The sequence below is a fragment of the Sinohyriopsis cumingii genome, chromosome 3 (genome assembly GCF_028554795.1).
Source record: "Sinohyriopsis cumingii isolate HCF-2022 chromosome 3, ASM2855479v2, whole genome shotgun sequence".
In the NCBI taxonomy this organism is placed as follows: Eukaryota; Metazoa; Mollusca; class Bivalvia; order Unionida; family Unionidae; genus Sinohyriopsis; species Sinohyriopsis cumingii.
Genome location: NC_142963.1, coordinates 93335482 through 93359609, shown reverse-complemented (window position 1 = coordinate 93359609; position 24128 = coordinate 93335482). Strand labels below are relative to the sequence as shown.

At 35.6% G+C, this 24128-nt stretch overlaps 1 protein-coding gene and 1 long non-coding RNA gene across 4 annotated transcripts in view; one reads left to right on the top strand and one right to left on the bottom strand.

Annotated features, from left to right (window-relative positions):
* LOC149803300 (DNA polymerase subunit gamma-2, mitochondrial-like) overlaps positions 1-18039 on the top strand; it is a 66846-nt gene extending 48807 nt beyond the window's left edge. For 2 of the 3 annotated variants that reach the window (XM_089953001.1, XM_089953000.1), the window contains one exon: positions 14167-18039. In XM_089953001.1, the coding sequence (XP_089809127.1) occupies positions 14167-14229 (63 nt within the window). In that variant the 3' untranslated portion in view covers positions 14230-18039. The remainder of the gene's footprint in view (positions 1-14166) is intronic. The other variant, XR_016420184.1, reaches the window with a different exon arrangement.
* On the bottom strand, positions 6-23650 carry LOC149803299 (uncharacterized). The gene is made up of 3 exons (XR_016420187.1): positions 20054-23650; positions 6303-6383; positions 6-416 (listed from the first exon to the last, which is right to left on the bottom strand). It is a non-coding gene; the product is annotated as an uncharacterized LOC149803299 (long non-coding RNA).
* Between the last annotated feature and the right edge of the window lie 478 nt (positions 23651-24128).

The window sequence follows — 24128 nt, the reverse complement described above, 5'->3', positions numbered from 1 at the left end:
TGTGTCTGCTGGAAAGAGAATATACTACACATTGCAAGCCTGCAGGGCATAAACAAAGCACTATTTAAGGCATCACTAACTGTGACAAAAAAACTCCACTTTAGCTGCATCCTACTGTCATCCTTAAAACATATTTTCACATATTTTTTTTTATTTTTTGAGATTTGATTACCAGTGAAGAGAGTTACATACATTCAGTACAAAGCAGTATGAATGCATTTTGACAGAAGTTGACAGAAACCTGCTGGCATGATGACCTTCCAGGTAAAAATGATGCTGATCCACCTTCAAATATGCCTGCCATTGCTAGAAACATAAAAACCTTTTTGCACCTTCTAAGAACCTACTTGACAGAATCTGGCAGAAAGCATCATGGCGTAGAGGGATTTCAGTTTCATACATCTGATACACTGTTACTGAAAATAGAAAACCCTTTAATTGTCTTTTAAAAAGTCATCTTACAGAACGTATAATATGTAATAGAAGGCATGAAAACATCAACAATTAAATAGGGCAGCCTTTAAAAAAATAGAAAAACAATTGAATGACTTCTTTAAAAAATCTTCAACAGGCTTGATAGATAGCCCCTGCAATAAAACCTCTCAGATTGATACAGTTCATGCCAATGCATTAAATATAGTGACTCTCTAAAACTAGAAAAATACTTAAATGACTGCTCAAAAACTGTCTAACTGAATTTGACCAGAGCTTTTTCATTTGTACAACTGATGTTTATCTGCCATCAAATATGGATGCCATTACTAAAAACAGACAAACTGTTAAATGACTTACTTTCAAAATCTACTCAACAGAATTTACTAATTTTGACAAAAAGCATCCTGACATAGAGGGCTTTCAGTTTTATACAAATGTTGGAAATCTGCTGTCAAATATGGCCACTGTTGCTAAAAATAGGATTGTATTTAAAAATGTCCAGAAAACACTGCTCAAGAGAATTTTAACACTTTACTTAAATTATCCTGGCTAATGGGCTCTCAGATTTGTACAGATGATGTCAGTCCACTAATAATAATGATAATGAGGACTTTGTATAACACCTAATCTTTAGAAGCTCTAAGTGCTTTACAACATTAGACAACACCTATAAGATAAAAAACATATAATGATATGATTACAAAAACAAACACCATGAAATTAGATAACATTAAAAAACATGCTAAGAATATTTAAGGTAGGAAACATTATTAGGTCTTTACGTTTGTTCTTGCAGTCAAAATAAGTGAGTTTTGAGAGCCCTCTTGAATGTGATCACTGTGTCTTTGTGTCTAAGTTCAGTGGGCAATTCATTCCACGTTGCTAGGCCCTGGTATGGAAAAGAACGCTGTCCATATGACTTTGTTTTCATAGTGGGAATAATGAGTATACGATTGTCAGAAGAGGAGCGTAAGTATCTTGCTGGTGTGTACACATGGGTGAGGTCGGATAGGTATGTTGGACTAGAGTCCAACAGTGAAATGTAGCACAGAGAACAAATTTTGTGTTTGATTCTGGATCGAATGGATAGCCAGTGTAGAGTACAGAGCAGCGGGGAGGTGTGCTCTGATCATGGTACTCTAAGTATGATCCAAACAACTGTGTTTTGAACTTTTTGAAGTTTCTGGAGTAGATATTGAGATGAACCAGACAGAATTGAGTTACAATAGTCCAGTCTTGAAAGTACTAATGAACACACAAGTGTTTTAGTGGCATCAACTGAAAGATATTTGCGAATAGAGCTGATGCGTCGTAGCTCAAGATATGCAGCCTTGCATATGTTCATGACATGTTGGTGCAATGTGTGAGTACTGTCCAGAGTAATGTAACACCTAGGTTTCGTACTGATTGTGTGAATTTAATGCTGGTGCTGCTGATATTTATTGTTTGAGGTAAAGGATTTGAATGAGAAAGTTATTGTGTTGTGATCAGAATGGCCTCAGTTTTATCATCATTCATCTGCAGCTTGTTACATCTCATCCATGATTTCACATCAGAAATGCACCTCTCTACGCCTTGGATGGTAGCATCAACTTCAGTTGGGTGGCTAGATTTGTATATTTGGGTGTCATCAGCGTACAATTGGTGAGACACGGGATGATGATCTATGACACTTGAGAGCGACTGAGTGTACAGAATGAAGAGAACCGGTCCAAGAACAGACCCCTGTGGAACACAACAGCATAGATCAACTGGGCTGGAGTGTATTCCATTTGCAGACACAATTTGTGTCCTGTTGACCATGTAGGACTTGAACCACAGTAAAGCTGTATCATGAATGCCAAATACATGCTGGAGACGGTGAAGTAATATATCATGGTCTATTGTGTCAAATGCTGCAGACAAATCAAGGAGGGTGAGGACTGTAATCTTTCCGCTATCCAACGCAGAGAGAATGTCATTAACTACTTTTAGAAGAGTAGTTTCAGTACTGTGGCATGGGCAATATGCAGATTGTACATTGCTAAAAAGATACAAGCTGGGATAGAACAACCTTTTCTAAGATTTTTTGTATGAATGGAAGATTAGAAACTGGGCGGTAGTTCTTTAAATCATTATGGTCTAGTGTTGGTTTCTTCAGCAGAGGCTTTACAATGGCAGTTTTGAAAAATGATGGGAATTCCCCAGATGAGAGAAAGGTATTAATAACATCAGTTAGTGAAGGCAATACTGGATCTAAGCACTCAAGCAGCAGTGATGTTGGAATTGGATCAAGTTCACATGACTTTGGTGCACTCTTCATCAGGATTGTACGTACGAAAGCCATAAAGACAGGTACAAATGCTGCTATGGGTTGCCGCTCAAATTCTGTATCCCAACTGTATGGTGACTATGAGTCAATTGAAATTTTTGTGTCAAGCTTATCTCTAATGGTTTGTACTTTGTCGCGGAAGAAATCTGCAAACATGTCCGGAAGGTCGACTGGAGAGAAGGTAGTTGGAAGTGGTGTAGATTTGTTTCTTGACATTAGCTTGTTAGTAATCTCGAAGAGCTCTTTGCAGCTGGAACTTTCCATGATCTTATTTGTTTAGTGGGCTGATTTTGCTGCATGGACTATATTTGTGACATTCTTCTTAGCAGCTTCATAGATTTGCTTATGAATAGTGAGTCTGGTGGAAAGCCAAAGCCTCTGAGCTTTATGGCGGTCTCCTTTAGCAGTGCAAAGCTGGTCCCTAACACTGCTATACCATGGAGAACACTTTTGAATTGATACTCTGCACTTGGTAGCTGGTGCATGTTTGTCAAGCAATAAATGCAGGCAGTTATCGAGTTGTTCTGCGGTAGGAGGTAAGCAAGTTGTTAAGTTAGCTTGGATGTCATGCATTAGTTTGGTTCTATTTATCATACGGAGGATTCCCTTAGTAGCAGATAAAGGTGGAGGGTTAGGGACTGATACGTCAATATGGCATATAATATAGAGGTGATATGATGCAAGGTCATGGGATACCAGGGAGGACCGTAGAATGTTATCATCAGGTCTATGAAGAATCCAGTCCAAAATGTGACCGTGTTTATGGGTGGGTTGGTTAACTGACTGTTTCAGGTTGAAAACATTAATGGAATCTATGAGTTTTTATGTATTTGGGTTTCCAGGACAGTCACTGTGAAAGTTGAAATCTCCAAGAATAACCAGGTTGCCACCTATCGAATTTCCATAGTCCAGGAGATTCAGAAACTGCTCCAAAAAGAGAGAGTCAGCCAGCTTGTTTTTTCTACTAGGAGGAGGGCAGTATAGGCAGAAAAAATGGACTGACCTTTGCTCCAGTGTGAGTGTGGTTTGGACTAGTTCAAACGATGTGTGGTCGAAATTGAATGTTGTAGTGTGGTTAAGACATTTTATCATGGTGTTCTTTGTGATGACAACAGTTCCACCTCTGCGAGATGTACAGGGGAATGACTTGATGGAGTAACCAGTGGGTGTTAGATCAGCACACTTGGGCTCATCGCCTGATGTTTTTAGCCATGTTTCTGTCAGGAAAAAAATAGGTCAGTAATCTGGTTGTTGATGAAATTAACTATTTCTGTGCACTTTTCCGGTGGTCCTACTGACTGGGCATTGAATAATGCAATACGCAGAGGTATCTCCTAGATAGTTGACACAGAGGTTGACGAATAAGAGTTTAGAATTTTTTTTTAAATTGATGTTAAAAAAAACTGCTGAACAGAATTGGACAAAGTTTGAAACAATACTTCCTAGCATAGGGGCCTGTAAATATTGGATAAATGATACTTATGTGCCATCAAATATGGATGAACATACAGAAACTAGAGAGGCATGAAGCAATTGTTTTCATAGCATATGGCCAACAACTCCTGCATTTAGCTATTAGATGTCAGTTGTATGAGTGAATTTGTATACCTACCCTTAGGAGGAGCGTTTTACGTTATGATGTTGACCATATGTCAGAACATGGATCCTTTAACCCTTTACCTCACAGAATGTATGGTTTTTTTTGGGCCGTTAATATACCTATACCAAAGTTACAGAGTGCAGTGTGCTATAAATAGAACACCTGTTACATATTTGAACCCGTACACATATGCCTGCCTGTTAACTGTTAAGCAGTATTGTATAGGGTACGTTTAACATCAGTTTTAACCATTTTACTTTCTTGGCACACATTTATTACATATAGAAAGATTTCAGAGTAAAATCTGATCATTATAGATGTATAATTATTTTTCATGGAAGAATTTTTATGTGCTTTAAAATCTTGAGAGAACTAATTCACTGTCAAGCCACTGAAGCCATTTGACCAACCATAGCTGCCATTTCTCATACTCAAAATTTACAAGTTCTTCGTCTACATCTACATCACTGAATCATCTGAATTTGATAATTTATAAAAATTAATTGTTGCTGACATCAATATCGGAGCCTTTACCAAAGTTATTGAAGCTTTCATAGTAGTGATTCTGATTGTGCAAGCTCAAGAAAGTATGAACAAAATTGGAGAGTAGAGAATATGATTCAGTTACTTTAATAGCAGATTCGGACTAGAGATCCAAGTGCAACCATGTGATCTGACATAATGGTCATTCACATCGCTGAATGTAGTATCATATTCGGTGTTTTCCCCGAAGATGGTGTTATGAAAACAAGTTCAGAATGGCTGATGTTTACAGCAGGCATTAAATGGCACTTCCATGAGAATGGTGGAAAGGTGTCAAAATGCGCTTCCATGTGAATCAGGCAGAGGCATCCAAAGGTGCTTCCATGATAATGGAGTAGAGGTGACCAAAAGTGCTTGCATGAGGTAAAGGGTTAACAGTTTTGTTTCTGCACAATGACTCAAGTTGTCCTGCATCTACAGTTAACTAATTCTGGATGGCTTGCAATTGGGCTAAGGAAGAACCCTATTGATTTCAAGGTAAAAAGTTCAAATGTTATGGTCACTTATTGACAGAAGATATATGGAGTTCACACAGTAACTAGAGTTCTTCATCATCTACAGCAGAGGTCTCAAACACATGGCCCATGGGTCGCATGCGGCCTGCCAAACTACCCTGTGGTCCACAAAATGATTGGCATCACAAGGTGTCATGAGAGATAACAAAGGTGGTGCGCCCTTGGGCCATCAAAAATGCCCTCATGCGGCCCCCATGGTGGTTTGAGTTTGAGACCCCTGATCTGCAGTAACCAAACATTGTGGATAGATTGCCCTGGGGGTAAAAAAGAAGCTATTCAGTTATCGAGTCTAAGGTCCAAAATGAAGGTCAAAGTGACTAAAAGAAGAAAAATGTCTCTGTACAGCAATGATAGTTCTGTATAATATACCTAGACAAAATTTGTGGCTGGCTTATACTTGTGTTAGTGGAGAAGAATACCCATTTTGAGGTGAGGTGTCCAAGGTCAATGTTACTATGACTAAAAACAGAAAAATTATTTCTGTACAAAACCAAAGATCTCCAGCATCTCCAGTTACCAAACTTTGTGGATAGCAAGCATTTTGGGTAAAGGATCGTCTTGATTTTAAGATCAAAAGAGTAAAGGTTATAGTCACTGCGACCAAAGAAAAAATGGTTTCTGCACAATAAATAGTAGTTTTACCTCAAATAACTGACCAAACTCTGTGGTTGGTTTGCATTTGGATAAGGGAGAAACATATTCATTACAGGTCAAAGCTTAGGGTCACTACGAATGAAAAAGAAAAATGGTTTCTGCACAATAACTCTCATTCTCCATCATCAGCCAACATGCTCTTATAAGGAAGGACCCTTTTGGTTTAAAGGTAAAGATTAAGGTTTCTGTGACTGAAAAATAAAAAATGGTTTCTGCACAATAAAAGTTGTTCTACATCACAAACCTGGATCAAACTCTGTGGATGAGTTGTACTTAGGCTAAGGAAGAAGACCCTCTATCTTGAGGTCAGAGGTCATCATTGTGACTGAAAGAAGATAAATGGTCTTAGTTTAGGCCATGCACCTTGATGAAACTTTGACAGTCATGGTATGTCTGATAAGAAAAGAATAGTTTCTGCACACATTAAATTTAGTATGTTAGGTGCCTACATAGATAATGTTAAACACAGTGCAGGTGCATTATGGTTCTCTTGTTTATATGTTGTGTCCATGTTAGCACTATAACTAACATTTATGGTACTCTTGCTTATATTGTTATGACTCTGTGGTCTGAAATTGAGTAAGTGAAAAATAGAAAATATTGTGCAATGTGATGAATGAAATACTAAATAGCCCATAAAGGTCTACCACAAGCCCAAAAGTATTATTTCAAATGAGTTCCAGTTGTGCTCCAAATAAAGTCCAGTCTATTGTGTTGATGTACCAATAGCTTGGAATAGTTTGATGTGCTGACAGTCTTAATGTATCACAGTAATATAATCCAAAATGAATTCAAATTAATTCCAACACAGCTACTTAGTCCTGAAGTTTATGACCACCTTCTAATTCCAGTGAATAATTCAAATAAATAAACTAAATCCCCTCAGCTGAGCACAACTAAATGACTCCACTAAGACTGATGTTAAAGATGGGAGTAACTAATTCCCAGGTAAACATCCATTTGATAAAAAAGGATGAAATTTCAAAATCAGAAAGAGGGCAACAACGATGAAATTTCAGAATCAGAAAGAGGGTCAAATGATCATTTCCAGAATATTCTATTGTCATCAAGGTCAGGCCCTTTAGTGGCTAACCAATCATAAATTAGGTTATTTAGTTTTCCAGTGGGGAAACCCATGCCTTGAACTTCAATCCGATCAAATTCATCAACAAGATTTCTTTTTATAACAATGTTTAGTTAAACAGAATGACCTTATGCCAAAGTACAACCAACTATCTTGAAGATGTCATGTGTTTAAAAACTACCCTTACAAACTGTAATCATAAAAATTAACATACATAATATAAATATACCTAAAAATATGTTGTGTCCAGTTTAGTGCTAAACATCAGTAAGGTGCATCAGAATGTATAACTAATGTTTATACATGTAGTACTCTTGTTATGTGTTGTGTCCAAGTTGGCACCTAACACGAGTAAGGTAGTTTTGGTGCATCTAAACTTATAACTAATGCACTGGATTTCATCTGATCTATTGAAATATAAAATTTAATTAGTGATGCCGTTAAACCTTGAAATTGTCATGGTCAAAATGCAGGGGAAATAACAAATCACAGTAGACCCAGGACAATTTTCACTGTCAGTTTGCAGGGCAAATACAAATCACAGTAGACCCAGGACAATTTTCACTGTCCGTTTGCAGGGCAGATAAAAGGCAATCAAGAGCAGGGAAAACTGTCAAGTTCATAATGCAGGGTACTAGTAAATCTACAGGGCAAATACAAAAACAACATAAACCTTGGAAAACTCAAGTTTTTTCTGCGGGCATCTTACGTAGTAAATCTGTTGGGTAAGTACAAAACAGCACAGACCTTGGAAAACTTGTGATCAAGCTATCAGTGACAGCTACTCAAAGCCGTAAACATATTTTCAATTTTATTTTTAGTTTACTCATATTTATTTGGCACAAAGCAAGGTCTCTTCAGTATCTGTTATTTTATAGGTAAAGTTCCCCTCCCCTTGCTACAAATAGGTGGATTATATAGGAGGATTCAAAAACAATTACAGAGTCACAAATGTACAAGCGTTACTTGCATGCAAGGGAACATGGTACATCCTGAAATAGCCTGCCTTGATTTTCTGGAAGAATCTTTCACTGTTCATGGATGTAAACTTGTTCATATTTTTTGTATGCTCCATCCTTAAATGCAGAGATTACTATATGCTTCAGCTTTCTTAGTAATTATGATATGACCTATAGAGTTGTCTACTTGCCTGTCAGCAATAGTCATGAATGGTGCATGTGCATTTAACTTAGACAAATCTAGTACTCAGTCGTTGTTTTACAAATCAGGTATTGAAAACAATATATTTATCTGATAATTACAAATTGCAAATGACTAGTCCAGTATGACAATTTTTAGTGTGATGCTTTCTCCAATCTGTTCATGAGAATTAATTTAGAAATATTCATCTCCCAAGTTGGACTGAACTGTCTTGCATCAAATTGGGACTTTTATGATGGATAAAGAATATATGTTTATGTCATCAAAATCTTGGACAAGTTAAAAAAATGAGTGAAACCACAATCTGATTAAAATTGAGTCTCCACTTTCCTACATGAAGATCTGATGATGACCACTTAAGGTTCATGTTCTGGTGACCTTTGAATTGGCCAATGAAAATGCAGCTTCAAAAATCTGAAAGTGAAACAAATTGTTCAGTATAGATCAGTGCTCTTCATCCACATTGCTCTTTCTCCAAACGTGAAGATATAAGACCTCATCTGATTGGTCACTGTCAGATCTTCATGTATAACAGCGGAGATATGATTTTAATCAGACTGAGTGAAATCAATTGATATTAATGAGGCAAACTTGCATCTAATTGGTTATACTTGTTGCCACCCAGGCGGCCATATTTCTGATCCAGTTTTGATTGTACTTGGAGTATCTGCTTATATCATTAGGGTCTGGAGTGAGTTTGATAATGACCAATGAGGTGATCATGCATCAGATTGGTTGAGTTTGTTACTACTATGCAGGCTACATTTCTTATCTGATTTTGATCAAACTTGACACGTGAGCTTGTATCATCAAGATCTTAGAAGGTATAGATATTGAGCAAGGTCCATAAATATTCATGCGGTCACTTTGCATCTGATTGGCTGCCACTGTGGAGGCTAAAATAACAGTTTGCAAATGAACCTATTATCAGAATTTTTTGTTCTATAGAGAGTTCTACCTCTTGCAAAATATTTAAAACTTAAAATTAAGGTTAATTAGATACATGAATTTTGATAAAATAAGTTATATAAATTGGCAAAATGATATAGGAATTAAATTGAATATTCTGTTATCTGAAACTGAAGAAAACATGAAATAAAATGTAGCATAAAAATATAAAGTCTCAAGAAAACTAATATTTTATATACATTGTTGGGAATGAATTTGCAGCAAACCTTACCAGTCACTACTATTTTACTGTATATATATATATATATATATATATATATATATATATATATATATATATATATATATATATATATTGTGACACAATAAATTATTCATTTTTTCCTGTCCCAGAACTTATGGTTAAACTTTTTTCACCTAGGTCTTATGTCCCAAGACATAGGAAACTAAATAAATATGTGTTGAATTTGTGCCACTGTCCCCCCCCCCCACTGCAGGTTGCAATAAAATAGATAAACAAAATGCTTATTTGATAATAAAATGAAAGATATTAACATTGTATTGCTATCATTTATGTCTCTTTCTTGTTCATAATGAGCATTATATAGAAAAATATATTCACAAACTCTGAAACAAACATAATTGCAAATGGAGGGAAATATCAAACAATTGCTTGAAGGCATCTGCCATTCATGCATGGCATGGTGTTAGGTGCAAAACTAACCAAGATTGTATTTATTTCCAGATTAACTATATGACAGTATCTCACAAATAAAAATCATTATTTGAAAATACATTCACTATGAGTGTAGATGACAATCTTTTTGCTAGAATGGGTTACAAAAAGTGTTTTTCAAGCAAGTTATTGCTGTATATACCATTTACCCACAGAAATCAAAGCTTGTTTGTATTAATTATGACTACAGATGCCAAGCTAATAGAAACCTGGGTGGTGAATAAACACAACTGGAAGCAAGCAATAAACTCATTGTTTGAACTTACTTACAAGATATCAAATATAAAGATTATTTCATTGCAAAGCAAGCCAACCTTGGAAACCGACTTTCAATTCTTTCAAGTGTGCTGATTTTTATATATATATATACATTTTTTTAAATACAAAGTTGGCCAACTTAGGGAAGCCAACTTTGGTTCCTTTTTGCAGTGTTCAAGGGAATTTTGATAATAAATTGTTTCAATGGAAGAGTTTTTAAAGTGACACAGTATAGTGCTTTGTGCAAGGATATCAGTGACCCAGTATTGCCCAGAAGATTTGGAGAAAATAAAATCGTTATATGAATTCATGAAAGCCAGAAGAGAAGAAGATGATTTTGCAGACAATATTGTCATTAACATGGACGAAATTCCATTGTACTTTGATCTCATTTCAGGATGGACTGTCGATAATATGGGGGTTTAAAGTGTGACAATTAGCATGACTGGTGCTGATTTTTTTTTTTAAATCTGACTTTAGTCCTTGCACTTTCTGCTTCAGGAGATTTGTTGCCTTCAATGATAAGTTTTCACCTAAGGATGGATCGTATGTGTGCAGAAGAAGGTTTGGGTTGATGAGATGTTGCTGCAGTGGATTATAAGTTTTATCTCAAGTACACAGTTGTTGTTTTTTTTAAAATAAAAACATTTAAGTTGGAATGCATTTTCTGACATGTAATTTTCGAATGATTTAAAAGTTGTCCCATGACTTATGACAAAAAAAAAACACAATTTGTCCCAGAACATACATACACACAAACATTTACTTTCAAAATTAATTTATGGTATCCCAACATATACAGTAAATACAATATCACCTTAAATGGTATTACTATATCAAAATATCAAAAATACTTGTTGTTTTATTTTATCACAAATATTCATTATATATCAAATATTAATTGTCACACAATTTTTTATTTATATTTTGATGGTGTTGGCCTCTTGTTTATCACAATGTATTATTAGAATGTTTCAGTTTTATTTAGGTCCATTACAGACACAAAAGATTTACTTATTTTAAAACCGTTCCAGTGGCCCAGTGGAAAGAGCGTCCGCCTCAGATGCGGGAGGTCAGGTCGAGTCATACAAAAGACTTTAAAAAATGGTACTAACAGCTGCCTCGCTTGGCGCTCAGCATTAAGAGGTTAGTGTTAGGACTGGTTGGCCTAGTGTCAGGATGTGACTGGGTGGGACATCATGCTACATGTCTGCGGCATGATACCCCAGTGCTAGACATCACTATAAACTGTCACATTGCAGACATCGTAGCCATATGACTGAAAAATTGTAAAAGCTACATTAAAAATCAAAATCACACACGCACATACTGATTTTAATCAATTTAAGCAAATATCTTGTTCACACAGAGAGTACCCAATGAATGGTACCAATACCAGTCATATTGTCATGTTAGTAAACAGTGAACCAGATAATTAAAACAAACAGAAGTAAACATAGTTCTTCATGAATGACTGTTTGCATAATATTTTCACAAAGTAGATCCTGATGTGACAATGTGAAAATGTTTGAAGGTTCAAAATGAGTAGTTAAATGTCAGATTGTTATGCCTGGTATTGTTGTAGTCAGTATATCCCATAGAATGTGGATTATTCAGGGTACTGGTTTAGGCAGTATATCCCATATTACAGTCGAACCCACTTATCTCGACCTCGGTTAACTCGCCAACCCTATTAAGTCGACGTTTTTGAAGTGGAACCGCCAAATTCTCTCTTTGTCTTAGAATTTTCTCATCGGTTATGTCGATTCTTTTATGTCGCCGAACCCTAATATCTTGAGCACAAAAGAGGGCCAAATTTGCCACTTAACGTCGGTTATCTCGATCCCCATGGTATGGTTCTTTTGTAGGAGATGAAACTGTTTTAGACAGCATAAATAATATTGAAGCATTTGTTTTCAAGCAGACTGTTAAAGGCAAAAAACAACAAAGCATTTTAGACTTTGTAAAGAAACCATAGTAACCGCGTGTACGATACTTTTCAGAGCTGTGTCAGTGTGAAATGACTCACGAATTTAATTTTGACACTGGTTAGCTTTTTGTAAAAACGAACTACACCCTGCACGTTTTTTGTGATTTTGTGAGTGATCTTTGTGTTTGCAATGTTGGAGAACATAATAAAGGTTTGTATCGAGAATCGACAGTGGTTTGTATTGTATACTGGTAAATCTCTGCTGTTCGTTGGTGCACATATGCCTTTTGTTGTTAGCAAACATGTATGTACATTTTTATAGCATGCTGATCGCTTCATCAAACAAATTGCGGCAACGCTGTTGTGTAAAAAAACCTCCAAAAACACGTGCATGTACATTCTCATTTATTAATGCACATCATGTACATAAAGAAATTTCAAGCACATGTTAATATATTGCCGCCATATTGGTTTTTGTTTATCTCGATCATCGGTTATCTCGACGCTTTTTGGCAAACCCCTAGGCCGGCGACATAACCGGGTTCAACTGTATATGGATTGTTCAGGATACTGTTGTAACTATATCCCAAAGTATATGTATTGTTCAAGGTACGGTTTTCATGTCCTAAAGTATATGTATTGTTCTAGGTACTGTTGTAAGTATATCCCAAAGTATATGTATTGTTCAAGGTACTCTTGTAAGTATTTCCCAAAGTATATGTATTGTTCAAGGTACTGGTGAAGTCAGCATATCTGATAGTATATCGATTGTTCAGGTCATTGGTACAGTCAGTTCATCTCATAGTATGGGTTATTTTCACAGACATATATGATTGTATATGCAAATACCCATAATGCAATGCACATGCACCTTGCACCGCAGTTTTGAGTCCCTAACAGACCTTTGTTGACATTAGTCATCACATAAGTTCCCTATGGCACAAAAGTAAAAATAAAGCTGGGAGTTCATTGGCTTATATTGAAAGACCGGATAGTAAAGTTGAGTCATTATGATGGTTATTGCTATCAAATAGAAATGCAGTTATTTTTGACAAACAGACAATATTGAGATTTTTACAAAATAATTTTGTATTGTCCCTACGATATTGTCATCTTGAAAGAGCATTTCCATACAATGATCTTTGGGATACAATATCAGTTATGGAACTAAAATTTCATAACATGTACTGTGCCAGAGCTTTTTATACAAATAATCTTCACAAAAACAAGTGCTTGTGCCAAAGAAAACTGACAAACCAATATTAATTAGTACAGTCATGTATTGTATTTGTGTTGGATATGATTAATGTAGCATGGTATTGAATGAAAACAAGAACAATTCAAAGAAGTTTCCTCTTAAGAGTATTAAAATTAACCATGTGCCCAAAGGAACATGACTTTTTAACTTGAATGATAACCATGTTATTGATTTCATCACATGAAATTATAAATCATTACATGTTTCTACTTGTTTGTGTATCCATTTGTTTATGTGTCTGTTTATTGATGGATCTTTTTGTTATTAAAGAATAAAGATGGTTAAAATTTCAGTGTTTTACTTGAAGAATAAAAGCGGAAAAGTTACACATTAGGTGGTTGACATGCACAGCAGAATGTGATGTATTAGGATATCCTTATGCACAAAATGAGGCATGCTTTCATAATTATGTGAGAAGCACAATATTGTTAGACTTGGCTATGGAATCAAAATGGATGATATGGAAGTGCACATATTTTGTGACATCACATGAAAACAATGGATATGGATTGTTCAGGGTACTGTTGTAGTTGGTATATCCCATAGTTTATGGATTGTTCAGGGTACTGTTGTAGTCGGTATATCACATAGTATATGGATTGTTCAGGGTACTGTTGTAGTCTTTATATCCCATAGTATATGGATTGTTCAGGGTACTGGTGTAGACAGTGTATCCCATAGTATATGTTTTGTTCAGGGCACTATTTTATTCTATATATCCAAACTTAAAATTTTCTTCAGTCTGTGCTCAGAAAGTATTTTAATTTTTCAGGAGCAGGTGCCTGTTTCTAAGCTCAGTGATATCGTGAAGAGGAATAGCCAGTCCACATTGTGACCAGGATTGTAATATTGAACTGTCAGTCATGGTATAGAGACTAGGCAAGGATGACCTGCCTAAACTCACCATATGTCTTTGCAGGGCAAAGAGTAATCAGGCTATGTTTCCTGGGCCCAGATGTATCTGTGTGTCAAAGAGAAATCAGGAAAAGTATACCAGGCAGCACAATGGTCCAGAGTAAAAACAAACATTCTCTGCCCAAACTGTAATGGAGGGTATCATACCTGCATATATGAAAAATATTCCATTTGTCAAATGCTTTGAGAGAAACAAGGATATTATGTCCACAGAAGTTTGAAGTCTTTTTTTAAAGATGTCAACATAAGGGCCATGCATTCTAGATGAGTTTTTGATGCATGGGTGCACTTTTTGAAATTTTGTACCTTATTATCCATGGGCAGTTTCATATGCCATGGTTCACACTGTTCATTTTGATTTGATTTTTAGAATATTAATTCATTTTATTTGGGGATTTTTAATTTGTAAAAGAACTTTCATTTCTCTAGATATGACTATGTTCACTCAACTGTGTGATGTAAAAATGTTATTGCATTTATGCATTATGCATTGTTAGAATGAGCTGCCAAGTACAGGTTGTGTATGAATGTACAGATAGTAACAATAACTTGTCCGCTACCACCTTACAATTGTATTTGTATAAAAGGCAATAGTGACGTTTCAGCTACCACCTTACAATTGTATTTGTATAAAAGGCAATAGTGACATTTCAGCTACCACCTTCAAGTTGTATATGAAAGTATAAATGGCAGTTGTATAAGCTGCAATCTTTAGGTTTTACACAAATATATTAATAGCAGTACAGTGGTCTCTCAGCTGACACCTTCATATTGTATGCAAATGTATGATAACAATAGTGATTTTTTACTTGCCATCATTAGACTGTATATAACTGTATAAATGACATTAGTGACTTGTATATGAATTTATAAATGGCATTAAGGACCTGCAACCTTCATGTTTCATATCAGTGTAAAATAGTGACTTGTCCAGCTACCACCTTCAGGTTGTATGTGAATATATAACTGGCAGTAGTGACCTGTCACCCATTACCTTGAGGTTGTATATGAGTGTTTAAATCGCATTAAGGACCTGCCACCTTCAGGATGCATGTCGATATATAACAGTGACTTGTCACCTACCACCTTAAGATTTTATTTTTGAATGTCTAAATGGCAGTAGTAACCTGTCAGCTGCCACCTTGAAGATAGTATACATGTCTAATTGGAGTGTCAGTAGGGAACTTGATCAGCTATTAGTATTTGAAATGGGTTGAGCCCAAGGTTCTTTACTTTTCTTTACTGATTTTTTCTGCCAGTGTTTTTGTTAAAGCCCAAATGCAGCCATTTATCATAAATTTCACCATTCTTCCAACCTAACTAAAGTTAGGAAGAAAGAAATGATTTGTTAAAAAAAGCTATCTGACATAAACCATTTTTTTAAATGATCAAGATGTTAGGTTCAAACAACGTTTGAATATTCAGTTAGAATGAATGAGGTGCCACCCCATAATTCCATCAATGAAGTCACACGCAATGCCATTATTTTTCTGGATTGCTCCAAAAGTAGTTATGTGATACATTCAACATTCTGTTAGTGACTAATCTAATAGCAGCAACATTTGTACATCCACAAATTAATTCAAGAAGGAATGATGATAGTTAAGTGCATTTTTAAAAAAGCAGATCTGACAAGTAAAAGTGTGTATAAATAAAAATAAGACTCGAGTGAATGTTGGTGATCAGCTGTGTTGCTGGAATCGTTTGAAGGACAGACTTGGGCTGAAGTTAATTCGACATAGCATGATGTTGACTTCTTGTATTTACACTGGTGATGTCATCAAAACATGTTCCATCTTTCAAATGAAATCAGCTAACCCACAGATATTACTGATCAACATCATTCTTCCACATGTGAAAAATAGCAGGTCTTCTTAGTTCAGGTAAGAAGTTACATGGCTCATAATGTGAGGAAACATTGATTATTTGGTTTTAATGGAACCCAATGATGTTTAGGACCAATATCTTTCAAGATTAAGTATTATGTGATTTAGTATATATGACGATGCACATAATGGCGGCATTGGGGCTTTAATCATTTATATGTATATATATATAATGTGATATATCTTTAATCTTAAAATACTTCCGGCTCTTTTAGATTTTGAATCTGCTTATTATTTATGTTACAAATAGAAATCATCAATGAAAAAATTGCACTGGCATGGGACTAACTGATGTGATATCTTTTGTTATGAAAAATGTTTGAAAGAACATGTAACATGTTTACTACTCAAGCTGTTAATACTTGATCATTAAGGTTGTTCATCCATTTGTTTATTTTGAATATGATCATTCGAATAAGGATGGATGATTGATACACTGCTTACATCCTAATGCATAATGTTTATACATGATAATGAACCAGATAATTCCTAGTCTTTTTGACAAAAGAACACAATAACAATGGTACTGCGAAAAGCATGTCATTATTGCCACAATATCATCCCATTTTTAGGATGTATTTGATTGTGTATGATTGTAATTATCAGACAGATTCCCAGTCAGTTGCAAAAGAGAACACATTGTTTGTCAATCAGTTCCCGAGTCAGTTGCAAAAGAGGACATTATTTGTCAATCAGTTCCTGAGTCAGTTGCAAAAGAGGACACATTATTTTTCAATCAGTTTCTGATTTAGTTGTAAAAGAGGACACATTATTTGTTGTTGTTGTAGTTGTAGGGTTTAATGCCATTTTTCAGCACACAATAGGCTATACATGGCGGCCAGTATTAATGGTGGAGGAAGAACCCAAGAAAACCCCGGAATGAACCACCGACCCACAAGAAGCTACTGGCAAGCTTTCTCACATACCCACATTGGCTGAATCCAAGACTCGAACGCATGCAGACAGAGGTGAGATGGCAGTGATCCATAACGGAGAATGCTTTAAACCACTCGGCCGCTCGGAGCTCCCACATTATTTGTCAATCTGTTCCTGAGTCAGTTGCAAAATAGGACACGTTATTTGGCAATCAGTTCCTCAGTCAGTTGCAAAAGAGGACATATTATTTGTAGATCAGTTACACAGTTGCAAAAGAGGACACATTATTTGTCACAATCAGTTCCCGAGTCAGTTGCAAAAGAGGACATATTTGTAGATCACAGTCAGTCACAAAAGAGGACACATTATTTGTCAATCAGATACTCAGTCAGTTGAAAAGAGGACAGATTTGTCAATCAGTTCCTCTCAGTTGCAAAAGAGGACACATTATTTGTCAATCAGATCTGCAATCGAGTTCACGAAAGGACAATATATTTGTTCACCAGGGTTTTATCTAAAGGGGGTAGGTCCCCACTTGTCACCAAAATAAGAAGGGAGTAGAAAAAATGGAGGTTGGGGAATCAACCATAGTTTAATATTTACCTAACACTTAAATATCTGTCTCTCTTCCTGTGCAACTCTGTTAGATCTCTTTTAAAGTAAAAACCCTCAAAAGATGTCTCCCCTAGTTGAATAAGCATTAATCTATTGATTGTTTGAGATTAATGTGTTCCTTATCTGTATATAAATAGTGTTCGATAATAACAACCCACTTTACAGTCTGCTGTCCGAAGGGTCATGTGCATAGCTAACATAATCTCTTTAAGTTTCACATTCTTGAATCCTTGCTTTGATGACTTGTATGCCAGATTTCTTATCTGCTTCGTAGGATTTTAAGTCCATCAATGCCATAGACTGCTTCTTCAGACAGGAGTTATTTTGATCAAATAAATATCCTTGCTTTTTAATTTCTTCTTAGATTATTATTTATTCAATTTCTTTTAATCCTATGAGTGCTATACAGTTTTATAGCTCAAGTTCTCAAGGCTGAATTGCTTGAGAAATTAAAATTACACTCTCCTTTTTAGTTGCTTATATTTGAATTTGGCTTGGTATTTTGCCTTTTATACATTTAGAAATACCACAAAATAGGGGGTTGACCAACATGCCATCTGTGTTTGTCCATCCAACATGTACACTAGACCACAATTTTTGGGTTCAAAATCACTCACTGTTATTTCCAATAACACATTCCTAGCACTGGTACACTTTAAATCTTTAAATTTCATTATCATCATAGCTATCATCAGCCAGTATTTGCCAGGCGAAGATGAACCATGCTGGGAGTCAGCCATTGGGCATTTCCTAGATAGCCCATATTTTAAAAAAACATTTGTAAAACTTCCTTGATGAATGCAAGTTTAAAACAATGACTAAATGTTTGATCAGGGTCCCATGTACTATTCATATTTAATTTAACAATCATTTATGTCAAGTCAAAATACCCAGAAGTGCAAACAGATGCTGACCTGAAAAAAGACATGCCCCGACAAGTGCTCTCTACCACTACTGGTGGCATGACTTGTGTCACAACAAGCACTTCATTGGTTAACAGTTAAATAAATATTGCATTTTGCACAGACATTTTTATTATCATGACTTTAGAGTAATTTGTTTTAGAGTCCTCATGCATTGCTGCTCTCGAAGTATACAAATGTTTCTTACAACAATGCCTGAGTTATAGTTATAAAACTCTACCATGCTAAGTATGATCCACTGTCTATTGACCCAACTTAAGATTGTACCTAGCACAGACTAGCTGTTCAGGGTAGGGCACACAGGACCAGGGAATACATCACCTGCAGTCTCTTCCCATTTTATATTCATAATATCAGTAAAAGAAGAAATATAACAATTGTGATGAATCATATTGCATGTCATCCAGGCAAGCAAAGTTGGCTATATTGCTCTAGCATAAGTAGTTTTATGGTTAGATGTTTGTTTACAGCACGAGAGACAGCAAGACTGAGGAGATAAATAATTGAATTATTAATGAAACTGCAAAGAGGTAGGGAAGCAAAAATAGCATACTCCATGATTGTTGTTGCAGGCCACTTTTAGTGACTTCACTAAAGATAACATAAAGAAATAAAACATAATTCAAAAGGTAGATAAAATAAATGCATTTCAAAGTTACAGCTTTAATGACATAGCTAATAGATGCACACAACATCATACATTCTATAACATTATATACTGAATGAAGCTAAATTGCTTAAAATTTTGGGCTTTGACTGCCACAACACAGAAGGCTTCGACATATCCAGCATGATCTGTGTAGCACAAACTACCTATATATATTTTTAATGTGTACAAATGTTTATTATCCTTTTTAGGGAAGAGATCATGTATGAATTCTAACATAAGACGATTATGGCATGGCTCCTGCAATTTCATATACATGTATTTTTCTTGTACACTAAAAAAGTTTTTTCTTCTTAAAGTACTAAACATAATGTGTAAAATGTTTATTCAGGGATCATGATGGGCTTCACCAATGCTGCAAATTGCAATTTATTTTTCTTACTGGTGACAAAATATACTATCTGGCAATTTTTATTTCCCCTACATTGTTGGCTGTTTAAACTGGTATATGCATCTTGGGTTAGTGAAATTCAGAGGCACCATGAAAGGAAGCTGCAAGGTTTATATAAAATGCACTATAATTTTTATACTGTTAGATAAACAAATTCATTGTTCATATTGACTATCTTAACAGTGCATTGTTATGTCATAATCTGCTTATTCTGACATCTGGCCTGAGTACTCTATGCTCCATATTGATTTTTTAATAAAAAAATTTAAACAGTTTTGGTAGCGGAGATCAACTGGATGAAGCACGATTTCATAATTGATCGTTTGGACAAAATAGTATCTGATTATTGGCCACTTTATAGTAATTAATATATATATTTTACGTACCTCTCTGTGTGGATGGTAAGTAAAATTCCTCTTGTTTCCACTTATAAATTCCTTCAGAACACTCATATTTTCTGTATCAATCTCTGTCAGAAAAGAACAGAACACCTGTAGATTCATCGTCTGTTGGCCTTCTTTCTTTCTTTTTTAAATTTCTGATGCATTCACAGAAGGCAGCATCACTCCACCACCAGAAATGTCATAAAACAAATAAATTTTTAAAAAACACAAGAAAAAACTTAATGAAGATATACTTGTTGGTCTATCTATGCTACTGGGACCAGCTACAATCAACCAACTTTTGAAGGCAGGAAAAGTGACTGCTACAATTGACCAAACGATACTAATTCCTTTTATTTTTAAATTTACAAATAGTTTTGTTGAACTTCAACAATTTTTTATCACCTCTGAAGCACCAGTCATTCTGTATGAATATTAAGCAAATGAAAAAGTATTTATTCTCAATCAATGTTCTACAATTATTTGATATTACCGCCACAATAAGAAACGGACATCTGTTTGGTCCTCTAAAGCTGACGTTTAATGGCAACTTAAGTAACATAAGCACCCTTCATCAAAGAAAGCTGACTCAATCTTCAACAAAAACAAATAACCTTTCAGCAGAGGAAGTCGGCACCAAACTTAAATAAAAGCAATGGAATCTGATGGATTCTTGCATTTTCCAAAGTGACTGGAACACATTTATTATACCATGAAAGTTTCATTTTTGCAGGTCTTATGTGTTTAGGCTTGAATAAACAGTAACACAAGAAAGGGTGAAAACAACAAGCTTTAAAAAATTTGACAAATTATTTATTTCCCTGGAAAAAATACTGTAAAAATGAAAAAATATAGAACTTGTGGTTTTAAGAATCAAATCCAAATCCAAAAATAATCCAAGAACAATCCACTAATAAAATTTTAGAAGTCCTAAGAATGAAATGTTCTGATGATCTCAAGTTCGAGTCCCAATAAAGAACCAAGATGGAAGGCGATGATGTATGCTGTATCCTGTATTGTTTTGTGGTCTACAGTTCCTTGTAGACACACAAATAGCAATCTCGTGTTTGAAATCCGAATAAAATATTTATAGAAATGTCTTTGCTCAAGAATTCTGTATGAGCACAAAAATATTTCCAGAGAAACGAATTAATCATTTACAATCCAAATAATCTGAAGAAAAATTTAACATATAACTCGAAAACTAGCTACAACAGAAGGAAACAACTGGACATCAAGCATTTTTAAGCCCAGAATGTGAGATCTCTCTCTAAGCATCACTATTAAAACTAAGTAATGCGCAATTTTGGAAATGCTTAATTGCAAAATAGAGGATCACATGATCATGTTTACATATAAAAAAAATCATGTAGCCCCTGTATGTCCTTGATAAGAACCAATCATTTTACTCCGAAAATAAAAGTTGTTTACTTCACTCAAAACTATTTACAAGCCTAGGGCCACGTATTAAATACAGCCTCGATCTCACTCTTATTATTCCCACAATAAAAATAAATATAATAAAAAAAACTTGTTCATGTGGATGTTACTAATTTTGAATTAAGTCAAGAACCAGGTCAGCCTTATGTGTTTACTAAAATGAACAGTCATGGTCAAACTATTTTCAGGAGAAAATAATTCAAAATCATGTAAACAAGATTATATATAAAAGCATGTAATAAAATTTAAAAAATGTAAAGCTGACAAACAATAAAATTAAAATAAAATAAATATAAATGAAATCAGATATGCGTAAAACAAGAAAAAAATTATGCTTACTGTTGCTACCAAATGCACATTAAATTTCCAATCTTTTGAAACCATAGATATTTTGACCTCGAGTTAATTGCAAAGATATCGTTTGAGTTTTAATTTCCCTATATATAACCTCATTTCCTGAGTAGCCTTGGCAAAATGATGGCTGTCTTCAGCAAAAAAAAATATATGCCAATTTAAGTACATGCTCACTGAGCAAGTAAAAAGCTATATCCATGTGCTATTTGGGACAATTGTAGTGAATTATTGAGTGACAATCAGATATAGATGTAAGCGAAGACTACCATTTTTTAAATATGTATGTGTTGTGTTTTCTAATGAAATGTGAGTCATACATACTGTTTATAATTATAACATATAATCTATACTCGAATTCATGGATTTGTTATAATCAAGTGCAGTATTTAATGGATTGTACTACACAAATGTAAGGTGTAAATATACAAGTATTTTTCAGACTAATTTGTCTTCATTTAATCAAAAGCATGTATTTTTGCACCTGCATTAATTACTACCATGCCTGCCATATTTTAAGTAAATGCGTCATTTTCTTCAGCTAATTGACATGGTTGGTTATAACACGGTTCGGTCTATAGCACGGTCGGGTTCTATGTACCCCAACCACCGTATTATAGCTGGGTCACACTTGTATTGTTTCACCGCAGCCTCGGCTACATCATATTCTTGATAATCATGATCGACATATCAGATTTTCGTTGATTTTGATAAAGATCTTGAATGTACATGTTAGACGTTTTATGTTTTCCAGTTTGATCCTCAAGCTCCCCCAGGTCGACGTCAACAACAATCCAGCTGGTAAACCTGGTCAGATCTACATCACGGCCGCGTCGTCGACTTGTTGATCATCCGGTGCAGTGCGCAAGGCCATGATTGCGAACACCTTTGATGAGCCTGTAAACAATCATTGGATAACATCACAAATCCATTTCGAATCATTTAACGTTAACGGGTGTTTTCACGTTAATAAAGAGCACGAGTTTTACACGTCTGTGTACGATTGTCGATTTCAAATGTATAGTTGTATTGTCAAGGTTTCCCCGTGCAGGTATAACATGTGCCAGTCCTGGATCACAGAAGGAGAAACGAAGGTTTGTCAGCTTGGCATTGTTGCATGGAAGATACCCGTGCGTGGGAGGAATCGAGGGACATCATGATCAAGCAATCGTTGAACGATTGAATCGAACACTTGCTGAGCGATTGTTTGTACATCAGTACTCCCAAGAATGATTTAGAAAGGACAGATCTCGTGAATAGGTTGCGAGACTACCTCATGAGATAACCGCGTTAAAAAAATATATGTAAAAAAATTTTAAAAAAAGAAGTCACTCGTGAAATTACTATGAAACCCATCGATGCAGTCTCGAAGAAACACATACCACGACGAAAATCATCAGGAAATCAATTACAACAACTAGTGTTGAGCAGTAACATAATAGTCAGGAATTTATATGAACCCGGTGAACTTAAAGGTGGTGCAGCAAGAGCAACAGATCCAGTCTGGAGTGTAACCACGCATAAAATTCGCAGCGTGACAAGATCTACTGGCAGGCCCGCAATCTGCAGATTAGATTCAACAGTTCTCAACGTGGATTTGCCAGTGAACAATTACAGGTAATTCCTGAAAATACACAACAATTATCACGGAGTTGAATTCGGCGTCGCAGACGCTGCAAAGCTCTGCCTCCGCCGATAACAATGGACGCTAGCCCCACATCGTCTGTTACATTCAAGACATGTCAGAGCGACATTTTCGCGTGTGTGGCCTATTTTGATGTTGATTCTGGACCGCTCCGGTGGCACAGTAGTTAGTCCGCCTCAGAAGCGTGAGGTCATGGGTTCGAACCTCAGCCGAGTCATACTAAATACTTACAAAAATGGTACTAACAGCTGCTTCGCTAGGCGCTCAGCATTAAGAGGTTAGTGTTAGGACTGGTCGGCCTGGTGTCAGGATAATGTGACTGGGTAGGACATCACGCTACACGTCTGCGGCATGATGCCCCAGTGCTAGACATCACTATAAAGTGCCACACTGCAGACATCGTAGTGATATGACTGAATTTTTTTTCTCAAGCTACGTTAAAAATCCTAATCACACACTACTGATTCTGTCCACGGTAAATTGTCGTACGTCATTAGAAAAATATTGCCACAATATTATTGTGTTACAGCATGCGCAGTGATTATTTTGTTTTTTTAGCGTCATGATAAATTCAACATCAAGATCAAGCTGGTGGTGGTTTTTTATTGTGCCTACTAGAGCATAACCAGCTAACGTTTTCTT